This window comes from Stigmatopora argus, chromosome 4, assembly GCF_051989625.1.
Source record: "Stigmatopora argus isolate UIUO_Sarg chromosome 4, RoL_Sarg_1.0, whole genome shotgun sequence".
Classification (NCBI taxonomy): domain Eukaryota; kingdom Metazoa; phylum Chordata; class Actinopteri; order Syngnathiformes; family Syngnathidae; genus Stigmatopora; species Stigmatopora argus.
The window spans coordinates 14,399,060-14,423,176 of record NC_135390.1 but is presented as its reverse complement, the minus strand read 5'-3'; the positions used below and the strand labels follow the sequence as shown (position 1 = coordinate 14,423,176).

The 24,117-nt window shown below is 39.1% G+C and overlaps 1 protein-coding gene and 1 pseudogene across 2 annotated transcripts in view; both read right to left on the bottom strand.

Moving 5' to 3' along the window:
• LOC144072638 (triple functional domain protein-like) overlaps positions 1 to 4,079 on the bottom strand; it is a 40,730-nt pseudogene extending 36,651 nt beyond the window's left edge. The window contains exons 1-4 of the transcript XR_013299864.1: positions 3,892 to 4,079; positions 3,015 to 3,119; positions 2,436 to 2,903; positions 1,258 to 1,380 (exon numbers count right to left, since the gene is read on the bottom strand). The product of XR_013299864.1 is annotated as a triple functional domain protein-like (transcript). The remainder of the gene's footprint in view (positions 1 to 1,257; positions 1,381 to 2,435; positions 2,904 to 3,014; positions 3,120 to 3,891) is intronic.
• A 247-nt stretch (positions 4,080 to 4,326) lies between these two features.
• Positions 4,327 to 24,101, bottom strand: LOC144072639 (triple functional domain protein-like). The gene is made up of 5 exons (XM_077597771.1): positions 24,045 to 24,101; positions 23,355 to 23,454; positions 17,762 to 17,815; positions 5,969 to 6,043; positions 4,327 to 5,070 (listed from the first exon to the last, which is right to left on the bottom strand). The coding sequence occupies exons 1-5, from the start codon at positions 24,099 to 24,101 to the stop codon at positions 4,913 to 4,915; spliced, it is 444 nt and encodes a 147-aa protein (XP_077453897.1). The 3' UTR covers positions 4,327 to 4,912.
• Between the last annotated feature and the right edge of the window lie 16 nt (positions 24,102 to 24,117).

Below are 24,117 nucleotides of genomic sequence, written 5' to 3'. Positions count from 1 at the left end.
CATTCAACTAGGCAACAGGAAAGGGAAATGAGGCTTCCTGTAGAAGAATGGGTGGTCAGTTGGAACGAGTGTTTTGTTCATATATGAACACGTTTATACTGCAGTCTCATCTGTCTTTTGTACTACTGTTGTCTCAGGAACTATTGTTTCTTTCTGAGCCACAGTGTTGACACAACTGGCTTTGGGTAGTTTTTCTGGAGTGGGTTCAAGTTAACCCTGCTTAGTGGCTTTGGTAGCAAACTCCAGTCATAGTTGTTCATGATGATTTCAGCAACGTTCCATGGTTCCAAGACATTTATGTTGAATCTGGTCACAAATCCTGATATATTTTAACACCCAATTAACATTAGCGTGTAGTTTCTTCGTCTAGTGATGCAGAGTTTAGAAGAAAAAAATCTTTAAGTAATTTGATAATCTTACTATCTTCCTGATGAGTCATATCTGCACACAGGCATGTCGTTAATGAAAGAATAATATAAGTATATGTTGATATCTTTAGTGTGATTAACTCAGCTGAGTCGGGGCGAAAGATGATCTACACCTTAAACTGGTGGCCAGGTCGTCAAACTAAGGTCTGTGTTGAGAACTCTGCTCTTAAAATGAATACCATATCATCAAAGCGGAATTAGAGCAGAGGTCCTTAATGTTACCAATGAGAGCAAAGATGAGCAGATTGCAGCATTGCTTATTTTATATCTATCAGGGAGGAAGATCATATGTTCAGAACATAAAAAACGCAAATGACACTACAAAATACACCTTTAAAACATTGATTTTGAACTGTGTTACCACTTGGGAAATCTATTAGGTTTTCTCTTTTCTTTTTCATGAACAAGCAAAGAAGAACAGCATTGAACCACAGGCTCAATACAGTACATAAAGTCTGTTGTCAGGAGAGCAGTTTTGTTGGCTCCAGCAAGGAGGGCAGCAAAGAGCAGCACAGAGCTTTGGGAGGGGCATGGAGGCAATATGGGTCAATTATTGGGACGGTGCTGTGATAAGATATGACAGAGTGAGGCTGAGTGGCGAACAGCTGAATAATAGGACATATACAGTGGCAAGTCACAGCCAACGAGTGAGCAAGGGTTTAGGAGAAAGGCTGAGAAGAGAAGGCTCTGTGCGTTTGCGTCTGTGTGTGAGTGTGGAGTGTGACTGGTTACTGTGAATGACAGTAATGATGATAGCTGGCGATTGCCGTTCCTCTGTGTGCGTGTGCGCGCGTACAAGTACATTTACACAAAACAGGCAGCGTCTTACCATGCAGTTCATTGCAAAGTGGTTGTGCTGGGTTTGCAGCTCAGCAGCATGCTGGTGGTTTCCCCCGATTTCAGTGTAGCTGGTGAGGAAAAGTCCCTTATTGTGCATGATCCAGTCGAACATCTAAGCACAGAAATGAGAAAGAATGAGTTCGCCAAAATTTGTACGATATTAAGAAGCGGTCGCTAGCAAAAAGAGCTGGGCAAAAACAATTTAAAATAAATCTTAATGATCTTCCTTGCCAACTTCAAACCACCTAATTTTGCATTTCTGATTACAGTTTCTCATACTTTATGTGCTTCTACAGCTTGAAATGAGTGTTTTCTTGTTTCTAAGGATGTGAAGTGCCCCACTTGTGAAGAAGAGAAAGCCAAGCTGGCTGCTCATTGGCTACAAATGGAGTCAGTGTTCATGCCTACAGCAGCACAAAACGTACTTTCAAAATACCGTCTTGAGCCGACCCACTAGTAAATTGCTGACACGCCTCTTAGCCTGGTGCAAGATTGCGCAAGTGTAGATCTGTGCTACATATGAAAACAGTGACTATGTGTCCACCATGCCTCAACTTTGAAGTCACGTCAGAGGCTGCCTCCACATTGACATGCTTGCTTTATGGAAATGCGTCTTAAATTACAGCCTTGAGACTTTTCACAGCAGGCTTCTGCATTCGCCCCCAGCTCTGCACAGGATAACTATATCCATCAGCTCTACACATGCCACTCACACCCATGTAATTCTTGAGAACAAACATGCCTTCTCCAGAAGTTTCAGCTGTCTTTGAACACATTCTCATATTGATGAGATGAGATCAAAAACTATACAGGCAGTCGCTGAATTACAACATATACGAGTTACATCTGTTCGACTTTACGACCGCAAAAGTTGTAAAGCATGATTCATGACAGTGCAGTGAGACTGTTGTGTATGAAAGTTGTTTACGCTCCAAAAGGCAAATCAGTAAATGATGCACCACTTTTATTTTCCTTAAGATGAGGCGTGTAAAAACTACTATTTCTGAGGAGACTGGTCTTTTTTAACAACAACAACAACAACAACAGGTGCTTTTCTGTCCACCTCCAATCACAGTCCCGCAAACGACAACCTCAATTACAATGCCTGAATTGAAACGTTAAAACGATTTGTCGTCTGCAAAACATACACCAGAAATGCATTCTGACCTTTTCTGCATCTTGTTCGAAAAGACGTAGCTGGAAACATTGGTCCAATTTTAGCTTCCTCATGTGCCACAGCTGCTGCAGGTTCTGACGTGTTCCGTGAAGCTTATCCAATAAACTTGTCACTTTGGTTCCAAGGTTGTGAGCATCTGCATGCGTGTAGAAACTGTGATGGTGATCATTGGAATCTCCACTTGCTCCAATTCGGTTCCCATACACGCTTTCGACGCTACTCCCGCTTCCCACACTTTGGGACTGTAGCCTCTGCAACAGCCTGCGTCCCTGTGTGTCCAACTCTTCCACTGAGGCTTTAGTGGCTCTTTTCTTTAGTGTCGCATGTTCTTCCATGAGCCGCCGAGACCCTTCCAAGTCCCGAGGGAGATCTCGCTGGGACAAAGTTTCCTGCAGCTCTTCAAGTCGTGCCAAAGCTCGTGCCGCATCGCTGGCAAAGGTCTCAAATGAGAGCCGCACCTAAGGAAAAATGTAATTCTGTGAACTGGATATATACATTAAGTCTTCATCTAAGTTTAGACTGTCTGTATGAACCAAATGTTTGTTTTATGTTTGAGAATGCAGCCAAACCTCAATCCAATCATCATGGTTGTACTCCAAACTGCCATCAAAGTCGGCTGTCAGCTGCGAAGGGTCGACGATTTTGGATAAACCTTCTAAGGAGACCATTACTGTCTGTTGGTGTCATAAAGCAGAAAGAAACAAAATGGTCAGAAACGCAATGATAATCAAGAACGTCACTATCTAAGCAAGAAAACCACAACTGCGTCAGAATATTTCCCACAGTATTACTTACTTACCATAAAGTATGTAGATCTTTGTGTGGATTATCACATTTACTGTTTGCACAGGTGTGAAAACATTCCATTCACTTTATGTAACAATCATTGTTATCATTAATTTAGACAGCGGGCGATTTCATTAATATGAGCTAAGAGTTGACATTGGCAAAATACTGTTAGAGAAGCATAACAAATGACTTTCAAAGTTTTTTGATCACGCACAATAATAATTATTCCCAATTTTGGATTAAAGACATTGGCACCCTAAATAATGTCCAGCCTTTCAAACAAAAAATATATTTTGCTAGTTTCAACAATATAATGCTTATCCTAGTCCAATTGACAACTAGGGTGAAATACATCATGGTGCCCTATATACACTGTTTCCATAGTAACTGGGTCAGGACTAAATATACCAGTATCACATGACCACATGGGAATGAACAGTGTCACTGTCACCAAGCAGCAATGCAATTAACACTGATAAAATAGGAATGATAAAATATGACAGTACATTTCCTCAAGCAAAAAAAACAACAACTTAGGACTGATTAAGTTATAAACTTATGTTAATGAAATGTATCTGTATTATTGATCCATTCCAGTGAAATAAAGTAAGGGTAAGATCGCATTTGTTGAACAGTCAAACATATAAACCGCCATACCTCAAACTCAAACTTGGAGCTTCCAAAGTTGGTCCTCTGCTTCTGCCAAAAATTATCTGGCTTGATGATGAGAGCAACGTGGATGCACGATGGGAAGGACTCTTGTATGATCTTCAGCAGAGGCTTGATGCTGTCCCATTTTGAGCCGCGCATGTCCACAATGACTGTGAAGCCATGTCTGACCACCTCCTCACTGCAGTTTAGATCATACAAAATCAAATTGCTAAATTTAATTTCTTTAAAACGTTCCTGGTAAACTTTTGCAGAACCTCAACTAGCAAATAAAAAGTGAATCCCTATTGCTAAAGATGTCACTATGTAAATGGGGTTTAAAGAAAATAAAAAAATAAACCCTTTCCACCACTGCTTACCACGTGTTGCTCTATGAGTCCATAAAAGGTAAATTTTAGGTGTTAGAAGGTTTAAATCAGAATCTGTCCAGTTAGGAGAGCAAAACACACAGGGCCTCCTGCTGTAACTCGCTTTGACCTCACTATGAAAACAGATCTGCAGCCGCTAAAGGGCTTGATAGAAAAAGAGGGGAGGGATTGAGAAAGTGTGAGAGAGAGCAATAGAGAGAGTGAGTGAGAGACCGTGAGAGAGTGAGAGAGAGAGAGAGAATCTCACAAAAACAAATGAGTAAAATGGCCAAAATACTATACTAAACTTTGAGTACTTTAATCAAATGAAAGAATACAATATATACATCTCTTACTAATCCCCACAATGTTATCGAGTAATAGAAAATGGGTACAAAACTAAAATTAAATCAATTTATTCCAGAGAAAGTATTCCGTCCTGCATTTATTATACAGTACGTAAACCCAAAATGTACATTTTCCCTGAGGCTGTAATAGCGATCAAAGAACTCTTGTTAATATCAGGCAGGTTTAAAGCTTACTGGCACAACAACAAGAACAGTTCAGTTGTGATTGAGTCAATGCCAGTAGAGTGAAATGACAGGTTGAGAGAGAATATTCACGGAATGGTTTAGAGCATTAAGCAAATATGCCAAAGAGCGTTAAGGTTTTGATCTACAGACACGTGATTTACGTATTACTTGCCTTGGGATAGTGGCCAGATAAGCTATGAGCCGACGCAAGTCTTCTGCTCGTATTCTATCATGGTTGCTCCGTGCTGGGAATGTGAGAACGGGACCTCCGCGTCTGTCTCTGCCTCCTGCATGGAGTTGAGGAGAGAGATTAAAATGCCAGTGCAAGAAAATCAACCTTAACAAAACTACAGCACCAACTCTGAAATATATTTCCTTGATCAGCTATTGGGAACATTAACAGTTTTTAATCAGCTGTTTGCTTTACATCTTTTGAAAAAACTTTTGAGACCCTGTTTTAATGATAGTTTTGCAATGAACACAATTGTTTTTTTCTCCTGGGGGAGTTGTGCCATAGCCAAGGTCTGTGTTGATCCAGCTCAAGTTCCCATTGGTGATGTCATGCTTTATTTCTTCACAAAAAAACTATTTTAGGCTCACTCACTAGGATTTATGCTATTGCATCAATACAAGATAACAGGACAATCTCACATAATTTACAAAATGTCTACATTTAATTCATTGGCTAAATAATTATTATCCATACACGGTGGGACACTAGTCGGTATAATTGAGATGGAACATAATATTTCAAGAGAATGTGACACCCTATAACAGAGTATAAAGTAAAATCATTTATATTATTAATAAAATAACATCAACAGTATGTACATATTTAAAACTAGCTAAACTTTGGCATTCCCAAAACTGCATGTTTCAATCGTGAGCACGTGAAAATGAATGCTACCACCCTGAGTGAAAAGATAAATATCTAAACAGGCATTTTGCTTTAGTGACACATTTTTCTTTCCACTGTGGCCTATCAGTAGCTGTTTGTGTCCTCATGCCCTCAGTTACCAAGGTAACAAAAGCACAGTCAACATTGGTCCCAATGTGCAGGGCAGTTTGGAGCATATGTTTGGTATAAGTGAAAATCCAAATGAATGGTAGCCACAATTTGGCACTTAAGCATTACCCTTGAATTACAGTATTGTATGATTTGATAATCAGATTTTAGTGTCCAACCTGAGAGAAAGGCCACTTTCTCCTTGAGGATAGGAAGCACATCAATGGCCTTCATGTCTTCATTACGATGAAATCCTACAAAAAAAGAACAACGTTTGCCATAAATGAAAGGACCCGGATAATTTGTAACTTCCATTCTTTTTCGACACTGCTTATCCTTTTCGGAGTAACGGTGTGCCAGGTGCAGTCATTCTAGCTGATTTTGGCGAAAGGCGGTCGACACCCTAAAATGGTCACCAGTCAGGCGTAGGGCTCACACAGAGACAGATAACCATTCGCACTCACAATCACACTGCCGCTGAGTGAGAATTGATCTCACGGTGCTTGCTGTACCACTATGATTTCAGCGACAAGTTTTAACTTGTCAATACAAATTAAATTACCATGAAGTTTTCATTTTATTTCCACACATGAAAGCACACCGTGCCTGTTCTGAATACGACATCAACCGTTGCAGTGACAGCCTGTGAAGAGGTGAGTTTTTTTAAGACACATTCAAGATCTTTAGCAGAAAATGTCACAGAAAATATTTGAACAATTGTGCAAAATATCTAGTACTTCATTTAGTACAAAGGTCAACTGTTTACAAAAAGCATGGCAAATATAATACTCATGTCACTCGCTCTCAAACCCGAAATCACTCAAGTTTTTGTGTTAGATTCATTCTCTCCTATTAAAACTTCTTACCAAGCAAACTTTTGGTGGACTGCCCATTAAAATCAGAGCAAACAGAAAAATGATTCCATGTTGTTTGAAGATAAAAATACTAAACAGTTTGCCATGTGCATCCATAATTTTGGAAGATGCAAAGTAAGTGCCCACCTGTGAAAAACAATAGTCCATTTCTATTTTTTTTTCCTCCATGCAAAAGGTAAATATCTCTTACTAATTGGGACTAATTAAAACAATCACAAACCATGAAATATGGATGTTTGTTTTGGCGTTTGTTTTTAAATGTATGTCTTTTTAACTCTGGAGTAACATTAAAATATCTTGCCAGAAGACACAATCTCAGTCTCTGTTTTACGGGTAGGATTAGTCACTGTGGGCTCGTTTTAATTGTATCATTTGATATTGAAGATGGATCTGGAGCTAGCTAGAAGAGCAGGGAAGCAGGGATGAAAGTATCTGTGCAAAAGACTGACACATCGATCATCCTGTTGATCCACTGAGCATATGACAGGTAGTAAATCATTTAGCAGTGCAGGAGTGCTAGATGTCTCTATTTTAACTCTTGCATGCATGTAGTCAGATAGAAAACAGTACATATCCATGCAAGTGTCAATGAGTAATCCCTGGACAACAATATGAAAAAAATACTGTAACGCTGGCAAGAATTATCATGTGCTTATCTTCTGTAAAGAATTGATTAAAGAAGTAGGCTAGCAGCTGAAAAAATGTTTTCCACTTAATTTTAAATGTGCAATAGCCATGATTCTGTTACACGTTTACACTTTACTTGCACTGTTACACTCTTCTTAATACAACAACGTGATATATATTATTCATATTGTTTTTATGTTTTATGCATAGAATTTCTATTTTTACTGTATTTTTTGTAATGTCTCCTTGCAGGGGCTAAGAGCTATAACTACATTTTGTTGTGCACTTCTTAATGAAAATAAACAATTTAAGACGAAAGTCAACCTATCCTATCGTTATCCTTCCTCCATAGTTTCCCTATTTACTTTACGTTATACAGTAGTTCAAATGCCTGGTAAGATCAAAAGGAACATGTTAAGATAGGCTCCCCCTTAGTTTCTAGATGTGATTTTCAAGACAACACAAAACCACTGAATACAGAGAGGGACACAAAATTGAAGCTTACATGCTGAGGTCGCAAAATGAGCGTGGGACTTCATTTTAAAATTAGTCTTCTGTAGGCTGTATTTGCCTTTTGATATCCAAGTAAAACTGCCCATTGTGAAAACAGGGGTGTTGGAGTAAAATATGTGTGAACCATGCTAAAGGGTATTTTATATAAGGGATATACATTTAGAGGACTAGTCACAGTGCTCTGGTTGTGCTTACTTTGGTGACGTGGTGAGACAAGAAAAGTAGGATGTTTTAGGGCAGGATTGTGCATGTGAGTTGGATTAGAAAGGGATTTTAGATAACATCCATTAAATGTTATTTTTATACACAAGCTGCTGACCATGCTATTGATAATGACAGATAACAAATTACGGAAATAGTTTGTGTAAAAACTGGACAATTCTTACAGGTATACATGTGTAACATATGAAGCCATCTTCATAGGACACTAGGACACATAATACATATTACACATATTATGTAAACATTCATCTTCTATACCGCCCATCCTCGAAAGAATTGCGGAGGTTGATGGAGCCTAACCCAGCTGTCTTTGGGTGAAAGGCAGAATACACCCTAGACTGGAGGCCAGTCAGTCGTAGACAAATTACCATGCGCACTCCCAAACATATCGGCACCAGGGGGAATTGAGCCCGCGCCTCCCCGCACCGAAATCAGGCGAGTGAACCTCTACACTACGAAACGGGTTTATGTAAACATATTTAAGATAATTTTAAAAGGGACCAATACTCTGACATATAAAATTGAGGCCCAATTCTACTCATAAAATGTTCAAAATCAAGGTTTAAATGCATTTATACGGGAGAAACATCAGGCTGTCGTGTGGTGCATTTAGTGCAACTATTAGGTCTCGAATGGGCAGTTACGTCTTGTCCCCTGTGTGACATCCACACATACCCACACATAAACAAACACACAGATGCATGGAAGCATGCACACACACAGACAAACAACTGTAAGCTAAATTTCTGTCTCTCAAGCTATATTGTACACAAATGTTCTGTCATTAAACCACATAAATAGAGCCTCAATTGAGTTCTGTGGCCTACAACCAGTGCTGCCAGGAGGCATGAAGTCTGTGGTAAGCTCAACTTTCATTGGGGTTTTCATATTGTTGTTACAGTGTGATTTTCAGTAGAAAAAACACTTCACTCCTACCACAACCCCTTGACCTGAAAATACCCCCCCTCACCAACACAGAAAAAAGATAAGATTTATGTGTCACAATAATTGGGTAATGTAGAGACTTTTGTACAGCTTACTGAGATTTCACATTTCTGTAGGGACAATAACATATTATGACTCAAATAATGATCGTTTTGTACATATCTTTGTGTAAATAGGTACTAGTGCGTAACTTTAAACATTTAAGAATAGTATCATATGACTGACACTGTCACATGTTATTTAATCTACAATAGTTGATGTTTATTAGCCTATTTGCAACTCTAGAGAGCTTCAAGAGAACAGTAGACAAGAAGCTTTGACTGGAGATAAACTATTTTACTGAGCTCATTGTGAGGACACTAAAATGTATAATTCAAGCAGTTTCTTTGCGTCATTGTCTTCCACTCACTCCGAGTGTAATGCTTGAGGTTTTATGATGCTGCTACAACGGTTTAAATGTTAATTTCACACCTTGGTAGGCCTGATTAACAACCTTTTCTCTGAGGAGATGAACACATATTCAAGTTATTCTTCCCATTGGCTTTGTTGTGATCACTGATGACACACAGAATGCAGTGCTCTAACTCCCTCCCTTCTATGGGAAGTGGTCCCCTTGGCCTCACTATTAGAAACTGTCTGCATCACTTAGTAGTATTTAGTGCTTTCCTAGGAATACTTTAGTCCATGGTCAACAGTAGCTGAATAAGCAACAACTAGTGATGTTTAAAACAACAACAAAATATCTTTCAGTCAAATAATTGTGTATAGGGTAAAAGGACCATCATTTGAGATTTAGTTCATCAGCTTGTTACTTCACACATTTATTTAGACAAAATTAAACTATAACGAGTCTTGCACTCAGCCGCAATGTTAGTTTGTTTACCTGATTTAGTACACTTGCTAAATGAGGTCCCAAATGGAAGTTGCAACTAATGCATCATTTAGGCCATCTGTGTTAGTGTTTTCTACTAATGCATAGCATATGCTCAAGGGCCAGACCAATTGTATGCATATTTAAATGGACATGGGGGATGAAATGGCACCATATTCTATATTTATATCTTGACTCCGCTGCAATTATTTCGTCATACTGATTCACCTGGGAGAAAACAATACAAATGCCGTATAAGTACACCTTGGACAGCGACATGCACTAATTATTGGGTCTCAGAATAAGACAATGAAATATTTTAGTTTTAAATAATGTTTTTTTGTTCTTTAGAGGACACACAAAAGCATGCATTTCAGAAAGAAGGCAGGATGTAGTGGTAAAAGATTTTAGCACCACCAACTCTTTCACACCAATAAACAGTCTTCAGTATATTCCCTTTAATAACGTGAAAGTCTGGTCTGAATGCCATGATCTGAAATACACTAACACTCGTGTTTTACAGTACAGTGCATGGAAATAAGAAGGGTATGTAAATAAGAACGGTATATATTGCATAGTATCAGGCAAATGCTTTGATTTGCTTTGTACTTTGTGCTTTTGCCTTTGCTTTGTTGTTCTGCGGCCTTTGACTGTACTGTCTAACTTATAACTATGCCTTTTCTTGCTACTGTCACAATGAAATTTCCCGAATACGGGATGAATAAAGTTATCCAATCCAAAAAAAAAGCACATGGAGTTTGGGGTCGTGGGGGTGCTGGAGCCTATCCCAGCTAACTACAGGCGCCAGGCAGGGGACACCCTGAATAGGTGGCCAGCCAATTGCAGGGCACGAGGAGGCGGACAACCATGCATGGCCACTATCATATCTCGAGGCAATTTTGAGTGTTCAACAAGCCTATCCTGCATGTTTTATTGGCAATGTGGAAGAAAACCTAAGGACCCAGAGAAACCCCATGCCAGCTCGTGGAAAACATGCAAACCTCTTCTACAAAAAATGTTTTCCTAAATGTTACAAAGACTGATATATTTATCTTACTTTAGAAAAGAAGCAAATGAAGTGTGAGTGTAAAGAAAATAATTTTATTTACCTGAGAGTCTGATCAGAAATTTCCCTGCTTGGGCATATTGCCAACTGTGGTTGTCCAGCACCGACATTGATAAACGAAACCGTCCCGAACGCCTAGTCTAGGCAAATGCTACATCCTGGTAAGCTCAACCATTACTAGCTTCCAACCACTCTTTGCTCTCTGACGGTAACATGGTTGCATGGCAAGAAGGCATCCAGAAAAAAGCAGAACCATATATCGACTAATGTCCTGTCACCCATTGAGCGGCAGAAACGTGAAGGCACTGCCAACTACTTCTTTTTTTTGCTAACACAACTGTCTTTTCTTTGCCTTGTCCTTCTAGTCAGTAACTCCTCCCAAACACAAGATTTAGTAACAACGAATGCTTTGCATTAAACAGTTTCCCCCTCCCAGATTGCCTAAGAAACTACTCCCCACAAAACTGAGAGAAGTTAAGCCAGCCAAATATAATTTCTACTGTTATTTTTATGTGAGGAATAGGCTTTAATAATGACGCTTCTCATCCTTATTGTAGCATCTCGATTAAAAAAATAACAATTTAATTGTTTACTGACCTTAGAACAAGCACACTCACAATTTGAGCTTTGATATGGGCTGTAACAAGCCTAAAATTATTAGCCTGCCTCCATATTAATTCTAGTACTAAAAAAGTTTCTAAAGAAGTCATCAATACTAATGATACATCTAGCTACCCGCTGTGGATAGTCGTGACGGATCCAAAGTTAGAAATCCCTTTGTGTTGCAGAAGGCAATTTTGTGACCAATGGTCATACTGGATGGATCATAGTCCCCAAAAAATTATCTCAAGATTAAGTGATTTTTATGATATAAATTCCGAAAAATTCCAACTGGGAGGGCCAGGCTTGGCAAACAAACTACCTGATCTTCCCAAACTGCAGTTATAAAAAAATAATTCAAAGCAAAAGATGAAAAATACATGTGTCGTCCCTGGTCTCAGTTACAGATAAAATGAGAGGCTTTCTAGTGTTGAGCTAAAAAATGACATCTACATGTGTACTGTATATGGTGCCATATTCTATGTAGGTCACATTTTTAACTGATCCAACTAGAATCAGTTGTACTGGATTGTCATCTAGGGTTTTATGTGCCTCAGAGACCTAATACACTGAGCTATGTCGTCAACTGGGACGTCTGATCTTGACAGGTCTTACGGAAAAAAAGCCCTGGTGAGGCAATCGGACAAAAAAAATAGAGCTTGACATGTAAGCATAATGCCGCCTTGATATTCCTGATGCATCTGTGCCCTGTGTATCATCACCATGATAAAAGAGGACAAGGCCTTTTTCAGTATTGAGTACCATGTGCAACTATCTGTATTTAAGACTCCTTTTGAAAACAGCAGATACTCAGTGTAGCCAGCTGAGTTACATAAATACATTAATGAATGAGACAAAGCAGTATGGGGGGATACTTTATACAGCTCAAGGAAGACCATTCATCAGCTTCTTCAATACAAACTTTGCTCAATCCACTGATTGTACTGCCTCACAACAACAACAAAAACAGCCATCAAGCCACTGTGCACCAACTAACACTTCATAGACTGGGTGCAAATGGGAGAGAAATGTGTTGGTTTGTATGGGTGTACATACATCATCATTGTAAGAGCTGCCTCAGACCACAGATGAGGAAATGGGAAGTTTAAAGAATGGGTTCGAAATAACAGCGCATTTGTTACCTGAACCGGATGGCAGGTGAACTAATGACATGAGACAAAACGCTGAGGAAAGAGTAGAGGAGGCGGAGTCAATGGAATCAATGAAAGCCAATGTTGTGGCTGCACACTGTAGCTAAACAATTACAACGTAATTATATTGCAATGCAATAGTATTATGTGATATAACCCAATTTAATTTTAAAAAGGATGTGCTGTTAAGTAATTTTAACAATTGTGTACTACACTAGAAATTTGGTATTCATGTAGATGCGAGTATTTCCAGAGGTAATTTTTACAACATGGTGACGCAGATATGCGTCATTAAAAAAAACAAGTCAAAAGAATCTATTCTTGCTGTCAAATCATTTTGCTGCGAAACTGTCATGTCATCCAAAACAACCAAGATGGCTTTGTACTGAGTAACATCCAAATCTAATCACGGTTTGCAATTAGAACGGCATTTTCAACTATGAAGTATTTATAAAGACGTGACAGACCGTATCGTTCTTCTTAAAGTCAGTGAAATGTAATTAGTAAAGAAACAGTGCAAAAAGTACAAGTACTAACTGCTGCTGCTGATTTCGTTTACCTTCACAGGAATATGATGTCACAAATATCTGCTTTGATGATGTAAAAACACTTTTACAGTGAAGGACTATCATCAAAGGGTCAGATCTAAAAATCAAGCTTTGTGGTTAAGGCGAGCTCTGTTCAGAAAAGGATGTGTCAAATGAAAACTAGTTTTTATGACAGGCAAATCAAATCAAATCAAAAGCCTTTATTGTCATCACACACAGCTGCGTATAACCATAAAACTAGAGGAAATGTATTAATTAGCAAGTGGACCAAAAAAAAGTAGTAATGCTCCTGAGAAGAGGCTCAAATCCTTGGTTCATATACAAGATAACTTGAATGCTGGTTTGAATGGAGCTAAGTTGTCAAAAGGTAGAACTTGAATACTATTATACTTACAAGAAACAGAAGAGATGTGGACAGACATATCACCTCCTAGTCATCTTCTCAACATATGATGAATAAAAGCAGCACAAAATAGTTCATATATATAAATGAGGATCTACTCAAGGTCTGCATTTCATGTATTCCAGCTAACCATCCACTGGTTTCTTTTCCATCATAACATCTACAGGAAAAACAGAGAATCACTTTTAAAAAAATCTAATTCCCTATTCTAGTCACAAGATTAACCTTATATAATTTTCAGGAGAAAACCGAATTGTATCCCTCCGCTAGTGCAAAAATAATTGGCAAGAAACACTTTCTCTCCCTATACTATAATTGCACAAACAGCAAAGATGAGCATCAGTCCTACAAAACCAGAGCAAATGTGAAATGTAAGTTAATCTAAGATCCACTGACATTCCAGTGCTCCTGCAGCCATGCATCCTTATTCAATATACCCCCACATCAAAGAGCAAAGTGCATTCAGACAACATCCCCCACCCACCCCACCCTTTGTGCGTAGCCTGCCTCCCATTTGCTGTGTCCATAATGCTGACAGAAGGTGAGAAGCCAATGGTGAATGGACCAGAGGAAATGGCGGAAACCTTACTCTTCTGTGCATCATTACCTTCCAGGAAAAGAGCAGGTCGAAGGTAGCAACAGAAGACAAAGATGACGATTTTGGGAAGAAAAATGTTTCTTGACAGAGTGGGAGGTGGAGTGAAAAGAAGGGAGGAAACTTAAGAGATCCATTTTGACTTTGTAATGATAATGACGATGAGTATTACGGTGAAGATGTTGGCAGGGCAAAGGAAAAATTGACTCTAAGGCAAATGTTATTCAGACCAGATGGATCTAATTAGCATGCAGCACGGTATACTTTATGTATTCATTGTGCATCTGTGTTTGTGGGGAGAAATGTGTATGCGAATGGTTTGTCTGTCTAAGTGTTTTTGCGTAAATGATGTTGTCTGCCTCAGGCCTGACGCTTGGTCATGTGCCTTATAAAGCCCTCCCTTCTCATACACACAAACAAATGTTATATAAGACTTGACAATGTCACATCAGTAATAGTGCATTAAATATGAAAGCGCCGTTTAGCTTAAAGATGCAATAATAACGAACAGTATTTAGAAACTTTTATTCTATATTAAACATAGTCATAGAGGCATGACCAATAAATAATATGAAGATTTGATTAGTATATAGAATAGTTGCTTAGTTGTGTCTATGTATGACTTGGCTGCAACCAGCAAAAACACTGTAGATGAATTTTTAACAGGTGTATGACTTAAACCGTTAAATCAAAGCATTTATGAATGACCGTGAATCAACACTTAAGGATGCACCTCGATATGCTGGGGGGAGGATACAATATGTTACGATAGAGTATCCTTCCAAAAAAACAACTTTGTAATTTCAACTTTGTTTCATTCTGTCCCAGCCATTTGTGAGGATTGATGGATTACTGAAACTCGATGCATAGCGTGACGTTTTTTTATCGCAATATGTATTTTCAAATGATATTTTGTCCCAAAACTAATACTAATTCATCTGCCCATCCTGCATGTGAGAATAATTATATGTTGGATGAGAATACATTACAAAAAACAAAACAAAACAAAAACAAAGGAACATGTGCAGTTAAATATAACTCAAGCTGAACCTTGCTGGGTGAATTCAACAACAAAAACTTCAAAGAATACCACTTCCTACTTCTTAAAAAGGTTATTTGAATACAGTATGCGTGGTTATGCCAGCCTTTTTGTCTGGCTGCTGTGCACGTTTAGTATTCAAAGGCAAAATCCAAAAGGGACCGCAGAGTGACATGGGGACGGATGAGAAACACAGCTGAAGTTCACTACTGAACTGAATTAAACTAAACAGAACCACATGGAGCAGGAAGGAAGAGAAGAGGGTGGCAGTGGGGGTTACTTTTGTCCTTTTACATCCAGAAGAGAGTAAAGGAGGAATACGTATTAGGTGAATAAAGAGAAAGTGAAGAAAGACAGTATACAGTAAATGTACCACATTTTTCTTAACCTTTTACAGGCACTTTTATGCCTTTTTGGCTGCCATTGTCGGCACTAGATGTGCAATCCAATTTGAGAAGGAGATCCTAACCCTTCCAGTCAAAATGGATGGGATGCCCAGCCCTGCCAATGGCAGCCCACTATTTAAGAAACCCTGAGTTAAATAAATTATTTTAAAAAATATGCGGTAATAATACTCATTATAATACTTATCCTTCAAAGAAGTAGAAGGGTTACATAGTGTGACCGGATGATCATTGTTGGACTCGTACCCGTACCGCTTGGAGCCTCAATGCTAAATCAGATAATATTCTCAATGTAGGAATTCTGAATCGTCCTGATTGACCAGCTAGCGATTTACCCTTACAGATTATCTGGGCCTAAGTGCCAGACCATAACTGGGGAGTGTCCAAATATTTACTCTAATCATGCTTAGCCTGTAAATCTATATGTGCGACTACAGAGCACGTTTGTATGGGTATGTGCATGTACAAGCTTTACCACAAAAAAGTCCAACCATACAATGATTAAGCAATAGATTTAAACGTCGACCTTTGAAAAAACTATAAACAAGATCAAATAAATAAACTGTGGAGATCATATAGAGTAGTTAATACAAAAACAAGTAAAAAAATTCACATGCTTTAATGTAAAGTACACCTTTATATGATATGATGTTGCCCTTCTGAGGTAAACAAAATGATAAAAATCCCACTTCAAAGTGCCAATCAAAATTGTAATAGTTAAATACTAAAATGGTCACATTTTTTTTTCACACAGTGTCAATTTTATTATTTTGTCATCTTTTTGGTCATTATATCCAAACATCCCAGCGCCTGGCCAAAAGCCTCTTTAAAATGCTTAAAAATGTTATCACTGCTTATATTATTCATGTAACACTTTTAATGATGTGCAGCACCAACAGGAAACAGACGTTTGACCCAAGGCCTTCCTTACTGGTATTGAGAGAAAAAAACAATCACAGCTCAAACAATGGATGACAATGACTTGTTTTCTAGTGCGTGACCAATCTGATAGTGTAAAAATAAAAAGTCTCTAAATCATCATTTAATGTATTCTTCTATTATTATCCAACACTCCAACAGGAGATGATGCCGTTAATAACAAGCACACACAAGCAAGCTGTTTTCCTGAGTTTAAAGATCGTCAATCAGTGCTTTGTTTGGGACTCACAAAAAAAATCATGAAAACTTCCTTAGAGGACCCTCACAAAATCATGAATTTAACAGTGTTTTGAAAAATAGTGCGGACAAACAAGCCTGCATGGTTTGGATTGAAAAACAGGAACAATGCAATGAAGATCCTGTCAAAATCTCTAAAAGGAAACAAAATACAGACCAAACACGCAGTCCCTGAACAAAGTAAAAAACAAGGAAAATATAAACAGGGCTAGGGTTACATTAAATTATCAGGGTAAAGATGCATCATTGAGTTCCAACAGAAAATGGTACTGTCTCAAACCAGTCTGGCTAGAGCAGACATCATGGCTAGCAATATGCTTTTGGCAGTATGTCAAACTTTTCATTTGTTTGAAAGGGCAGCACTAACAAAAGTAGTGTCGAGAATATTCAAAGCAAGCATCCTTGGAAAACGATTGCCTTGGCACAAACGAAGATTTTGGAACAATAAAACAAAGCTAAGGAAACCTTTGCGTTGGAGCAAAGGAGAGTTGATTGTCATAATGACATCATGATAAACTGGGTCGTGGATATAAAATAAAATAAAATTAAAAGCTTTTCTTTTGTTAGTTTTCAACAGAAAAATGTGAAGCTCATTTGTCAAAAAAATTAAATAAATTAAAAACCCATGAATAAATGACCCCTTTATGGAAGCTGAGGGTTCAAACTCAGAGAAAAAAGTAGCGGTTTACAGTAAGGAAATTACGGAAAATAAAGAAGTCATGGAAGTCACATTATCCTAAAACGAACAATCTGTCAAACACATTTATTAATCAAGTCCTCAAATAGGCCCATCTGTGATAATCCCAGTTTATCTCGCAAGAAGTAATACGGTTTGATGTCAAACTAATTAGCGTACATGTAATCGTGCAATTACTGCTGTGACTGACACAATGTCAAGAAAATGCAATCCTAACATTCCAAGAAAATTGCATCCTACCTGAGGTTTGACCAGGTCCATCCAGTTTAGATTCACATTTTGGAAGTGAGAAATCTGGAAAGACATAAGACACATTTAGACATCACTGTTAAAGAAAGTGAAAATAAAATATGTATACTCTGTATTTTGAGGTGAAAGTTCACAACTTTGAAATGTCACTTTTTTTTAGATAAAACTTGTCACATAGTGCTCAAGGAGGTTTTTACTGCTTTTATAAAGGAAATAAGATGTGCAGTAATACAGCATGACAATTCCATGCCAATTGGACTGAATTTACGCAATCTAAAAACAAACTACCAACTCTGCCAGATACTGAAAGCATGTTTTATTTGGATAAATGTGTCTTACACCAAGCTACCAACTGACAAGACTTCTTTCTAGGTCACCTTAGTAGGACGCTGTGGTAGCACAAGATCACAGCGAGAGAAAGTTAAGGATGAGGGTCGGCTTAGGTCTACGCTGCCTCAGCTTTACCCAGCTGTCTCGCTATAAAAGAACAGCAAGGCATATGCTTTAGGATTACTGCAACCACCTGTCCACTTCCTGTTTCATTTTATACAAAGTGGTTTGGCCAGACCGTCTGGTCAGGAGAGAATGCCTATAGACAATTAATTTGCAAGGGGTGTAAAACTGGAGATCAAAAGATCATGCTACTTGCCATATACCCACAAAGACATTGATGATGCTCAGACAAACTCTCTGGGCAATTGCTGTATGCATGTAATCTATGTTAGTAATTCTGCAAGACTAAATGGTTGGATGCCAAGTTTGATTTTCTATTCACGACGGGAAGGCCAAGCAGCAGTTTAGCCTCTCTAAACCAGAGGACCAGTGGGCTGGCAATGTTCACGCGACGCGGATCAAAGCTTGCTGTGTCTTCAAAGCAAATGGGAATGTTGTCTGCACTCTTGAGAGGGGGAGAGAGCACAGTTTGTGTTGAACAGGCCATGCACAGCTGTTGACAAAAGTCAAGTAGAATGAAGCTCACACACATAGTGCATGTAAATAAACCTTAAGATAAGCGCGATACGCCCAAAAAAGACCATTTTGTTTAAAAAGAGGAACTGTGAATAAACTGAAGCATGTGGCAGCCTACCAAAATCTGATAACATTTAAAACCACAGTGAAACTATCTTTTAAAAAACTTGTATGATGGAACTACCCCATGAAATGAGCCATCTCTTTTGAGAGATGGCTTGAAATTTGAATTATCAGTAATCTTAATGTGCATGCCAGTGTGCAGCCACTTTAAGGGCTCAGTAAGAGGGAAAGAGAATGAATAACGACACAGTAAGAGAACACTAGGCACAAAGTGTGACTATGGGTGTCCACAACTCATTCCATATAAAAAAAAATCAATAAGGTGGATTTGAAAATAAATCAACAGCTATTATCTTTGTCTAGTCCACTCATTGTTAAAACGGAACAAAGTGGGGAATTAGCAATTAAAGTCCAGGTATCCCAGATTTCATCTTTTGAGAAAGAAAGCGCGCAGCCTTGAGCTTTCACTCCCCATTTCCTCAGAGCTCGAAGACATACAGCGACCACCCGAATGAAAAGTAAAAAAGCTTGAATGAAAAAATATTTTGAAAACATGTGGCCGTTTCATTGCGCAAACTTCCCTGGACAAATTTGTGTAAACTGCTAGTTAGTCCTTCTCGTAGTTCTTCATACCAAACGTGCGTCAACCTTCCACTTGGCAAACAATTCTTAGTTCAACATTTCTGGATGCTTGCAGCCACAACTTGAATAATATGAATATGAATAAATAAGGTCCTCTTCTCTATTGCACAAATGTCCATGCACAGGTATGTGGTATATTTAAAGTAGCCTGCTGTGTGGGAGATGAGAGCAATAGGAGACAATAGAAGTATAACCAGTGGGAGTTGCCAGTTAACCGTTGCAGGGTTCTCGCTTATCATATCAGGGTTTTGCAGGAGACACTGAGACCAGCCCGTATTCTATTTTTATGTTTCCAACTCCATCCTTCTTCTAAACTTGCCTCACTCGGGCATCATTCCTCCACCCCACTTCTATGTCCCAGGGCAACGTGGGTGGGATGTAATGATTTCTACCTCTTTGCTATTGCATTCATTGTGTAAGTGAGGTAATGGGGTATCCTGATACACGAAACTTATTAAAAAGTATACAAATGGATACTTTCACGTTGATAAGATATCTTGAACTCATCTTTCATCGCCTCTTTATACAATGACCAACAACTAGATCTTCACTCTTTTAAGCCCTAGCTCGTATTATCAAAAATTCAGTTAACATTCTGGATTTACCTAAAATATTAAAGGCAGCAATGCGAATGCAAAGATATGATTGTATTTAATCTATTTTTCCCTGAGCAATGAATGAAAAAATTATGAATAAATGAAACTCTATACTAAGGAAGCACAATATAATACCCGATATAAATACCCCAAAAAACTCTTCAGCAGACAATTGTAGTCCTTATTTTTTGTTCTAGTTAGTAATTCAGAGATGGATATACAAGACATTGTGGTGACTACACACAATTAAAAAAATATATAAAAAGACAATCTTTCCTTGCAAACTATTTTTTCGCGGGTTAAAAGAAAGTCGGAATGGTACATGGGGTCAGCTATTCAGAAACATAGCCAATAACGATCTATGTTTTTGGTCTTCAACTCTGACCAACTGGCAATTAGACGCAGTTCAGGCGTATTGAGAGCAGAGAAGCCTACTTTTGCAAGGCGTGGTCCATACAAACTTGAACTCTGTAATTTGATGGCTGAAAGCTTGTTTATCCCTTCAAGTATGCCTAACTCTTTTTTTTATTTGTCCTTCCCTATATCCACAATTCCTAAGTATGCTTACATATAAAATACATTATTTGGTCAGTCTCCTTGTGTTCGCCACATAAATTAAAATGAAATGTAACTGTGAAAATGCACTAGAAATCCTCAGGTTTCAATTTGTAAATTATTCTCTCGATGTGTAAAAATCCATTATTCAACACTAGAGGCTGGCAAACATTTGAAATTCTGTCTGCAATGCTCACCCGTGGTCAATAGTTTTGAGACTCACTATTTGACCGAAGGACCATTTTGTTTGAAAAAATGAGGAAAACACTGAACCTGAGTTTTCATGGAGAGACTACTAAAGTGTGGCAAGTCTAGTTAGCCTTGAACATGGCCACAGAAAGCTTAAGTTGGTTTGACAATCTGACATTTTATTGCAAAGTGTGTCCAATAGTTTCTGAGCCAATTGAATTTCACAATGCAGTTGTGTACAATAATTCCATTGCAGTAATTCCATTATAGATCACTCAAGAGAACACTAAATTAATAATAGAATGCAAAAGGTGGATCATTTAGGGGTTATTTTGGGTCATTCTTTGGACTTGACTCAGAGGTCAAGTTAATTGTTTTAAGGTGAAAGCTGGAAGGATAAATGTGAACTTAAAATATGAAGTGATCAACTACTTCCATAGAGTCACATTTGGCAGTAGATAAAATCTGGAGCCCATCCCAGCCAACTATGAGCACCAGGCATCACAATTACATAAACATACAAAAAGGGGAATTACAAATGTAATTAACATTACTTTAGCATGAATGACATACATGTGATCTAATAAACATTTTAAACATGGATTTTTCATAAAATATGAGTGAAATAGTCATGCATTGAATCGAATTGAACGCGTGATATGTAATTTGGTGAACATGTGCATGCTGTGTTTTTGCAAATGTAGAGATGGTGAACAGGAGACTCAATGGCACCAGGTGTCAAGAAAGAGAAACAGCTGAGTAAGAGAGGGGGAAACAGCTGCTTCTTGTGGGTGATGGTGTGGATAAGTGGTGGTCTTACAATGGCAGTCTACCGTCACACCTATCATCCACTATGTACATCCAGAAAATGTACATTCAAAAAAACTAAAAATAATACAACTGAGAAAGTGTGTCTTGGCCACCATATAAGCGTTCTCCAAAAATTGGGTGACCAAATATTTCCAGTATCAAATCCAAAATGAGAGGAAAAACAACATTAATATGTTAGATATTGATACATTAACATTAAACATTTTGTCATTGTCAAGTGTAATGAACTTATGTTTTGAAATATTTTTAAATGTTTGCATATTCTGTTTTCAATTTACAATTTGCATAATATTCCAATGTCATTCCAATTACTGTTCATAAAATGTGCCTTATAATTTAACTACATTCAACCAGCCTACCATGCATGTTTTAGGATGTAGGCATGGGGAGAACATGCAAGCTCCACACAAGAAGGTTAGAACCCACCAGGGATAGAACCCTCGCTCTCAGAACTGTGAGGTGGCATGCTGTCCACTTATCCACCATACCAGAGCATAGTAACAGATCATCTTTGAATTAACCAACGTGCCACTGCAATACATTAAATATCGGTTTACTGTTTAATGTGAGGTGGCACGAGTGGTTAGCCCTGGGGTCCTGGGTTCAAATCCAGCTCGGTCCACCTGTGTGGAGTTTGCATGTTCTCCCCGGCGTGCGTGGATTTCCTCTGGGTACTCCATTTTCCTTCCACATTCCAAAAACATGCATGGTAGGCTGATTGGACACTCTGAATTGCTCCTAGGTATGGGTGTGAGTGTGCATGGTTGTCCGTCTCCTGTCAGCTGGGATAGGCTCCAGCACCCCCCGTGACCATAATGAGGATAAAGCAGTTCAGAAAATAAATGAATGTTTAATTTGAATGGTAGATCAGTGTTAATTGCCAACCCATCATTTTGTTGAGAAACAATGATGTCAGGTGGAATACAAGTCTATATATTTCTAGTTATTGTTTACTATTGTGGATAGTTTATAGTGGCGTGAAGCATCATTGCATCCGCCGAAATCCTGGTATTTTGGTTGCCTTGACAAGAGACAGCTCTTGTGGTTTGATGGATTGTACTGCTGTTGTGAAAAGTTCACTTTTCAACATTATTTAAAAAAAAATAGCAGCTTTCTAAAAACTGTCAGCTAGTGTCTGATCATTGTCAGGGGCGTACATATATGCAGCTTTGACTCTCCACTGTACTGGTGCACATAATATTGTGTACGTTTGACACAGGCAATGAAATGACACCATGCATGCATGCATATTAATACAATTCAGATGATTACAGTTCTCTTCTCTTCAGCACCACCACCACAACAACACTGGCGCATGATGTCACCCACTAGAGCAGGCCCCATAAAACGTGTTTATGTTTTGAATGCATTGTTACAGAAGGGCTTGGCAATTCGTAATGATGATGGTGGTGACATCCATCATGTCAGAAAGGCCTCGTGCGTGCCATGTATTGCCCATTCATGCGTGATATAGATAGTCTTAACGAATGAATAAACCTTTATTGGCCTGGCCTTCGTATTGTATTATGATCATTAATATGGGTCCAGTTTGGATTTATAAGGCAGGCACGCAGCACTTGATCGCGCATTTTTAGTCAGCATGACAAGCCGGTGGAATCAAAATGCGGTCAACGATCACGATCACATCTAGTTACCGGGAGGTGAGGCCAGCTAACGCCGACGATCGTGCCGTTACTCCCCCCCCTTGTTGGGGCGAGACTCGCCCCTTCCTGACTTACCGGATTTGAAAAACGCCGCTACGTCTGGAGCGTCCTTCGCAGCTTCATCCAGCCCCTCCGCCGCGCTCATGGCTGGGCTTTCGTACGCGAAGCAGCCCCCCTGCGAAAAATCCACAAAACGGGGCGATTCAGCGTAGGCTCTTCTCACACGACCGAGCTGGAGCCTTTCATCGGCGCAGATTCGATCGGGGAATCGGCGCTCCCCTCATTAAGCCGAAGACCTCTTCCTCCATTTTGACCGAGAAGGGAGAAATCCTCACGACCGAGCGGCGGCGCTCCCGAGTTGAAAGAAGGGAGAAAAAGGAGGGGTGATAGATATACTGTAGTGAGAAGGTGGAAGAAAATAGTGGAAAAAAATAGGGGCGGAGGATTGGAAACGGATGAGGGGTGGGATATCCTGGGATTCCGTTCATGGAGGAGGTGGGGTTGGTGCATTGTGCACCACTTTAGATTTAGCCCACACACCACCCCACGTCACTGCGGTGCTGATGCAGGCCGTGAGGGAGTGTCATTCTCCCTCCTGGTTTTTCTTCACACGAGATGAAACAAACCCACGTGATGAGCTCATTGACAGCTCTGCTCTAGTGTCCGGCGTAGGCCGTATAGACCTGTCAGATGTTCGAGTCACGAGCAGAAAGGGTGAGGAAGAGAAAGGGTGAGGAAATGTCTTTCTCGGCGTGAAATATTCACCCAATTAAAAGATGGAGCGTTGAATTTGAGGAGGAAGAGGCCACGGTATGAGGTCATTCAGGCCACAATTCTA

Bases quoted from the DNA above. Each gene is read 5' to 3' on its own strand.
- LOC144072639 (XM_077597771.1), bottom strand. From the start codon at position 24,101: ATGACCTCATACCGTGGCCTCTTCCTCCTCAAATTCAACGCTCCATCT. The intron at 23,455-24,044 runs GTGAATATTTCA...GATTTTTCGCAG, and splicing joins ACGCTCCATCTTTTAATTGG to GGGGGCTGCTTCGCGTACGA. The intron at 5,071-5,968 runs GTTGGACACTAA...AACTCCATGCAG, and splicing joins GAAAGTGGCCTTTCTCTCAG to GAGGCAGAGACAGACGCGGA.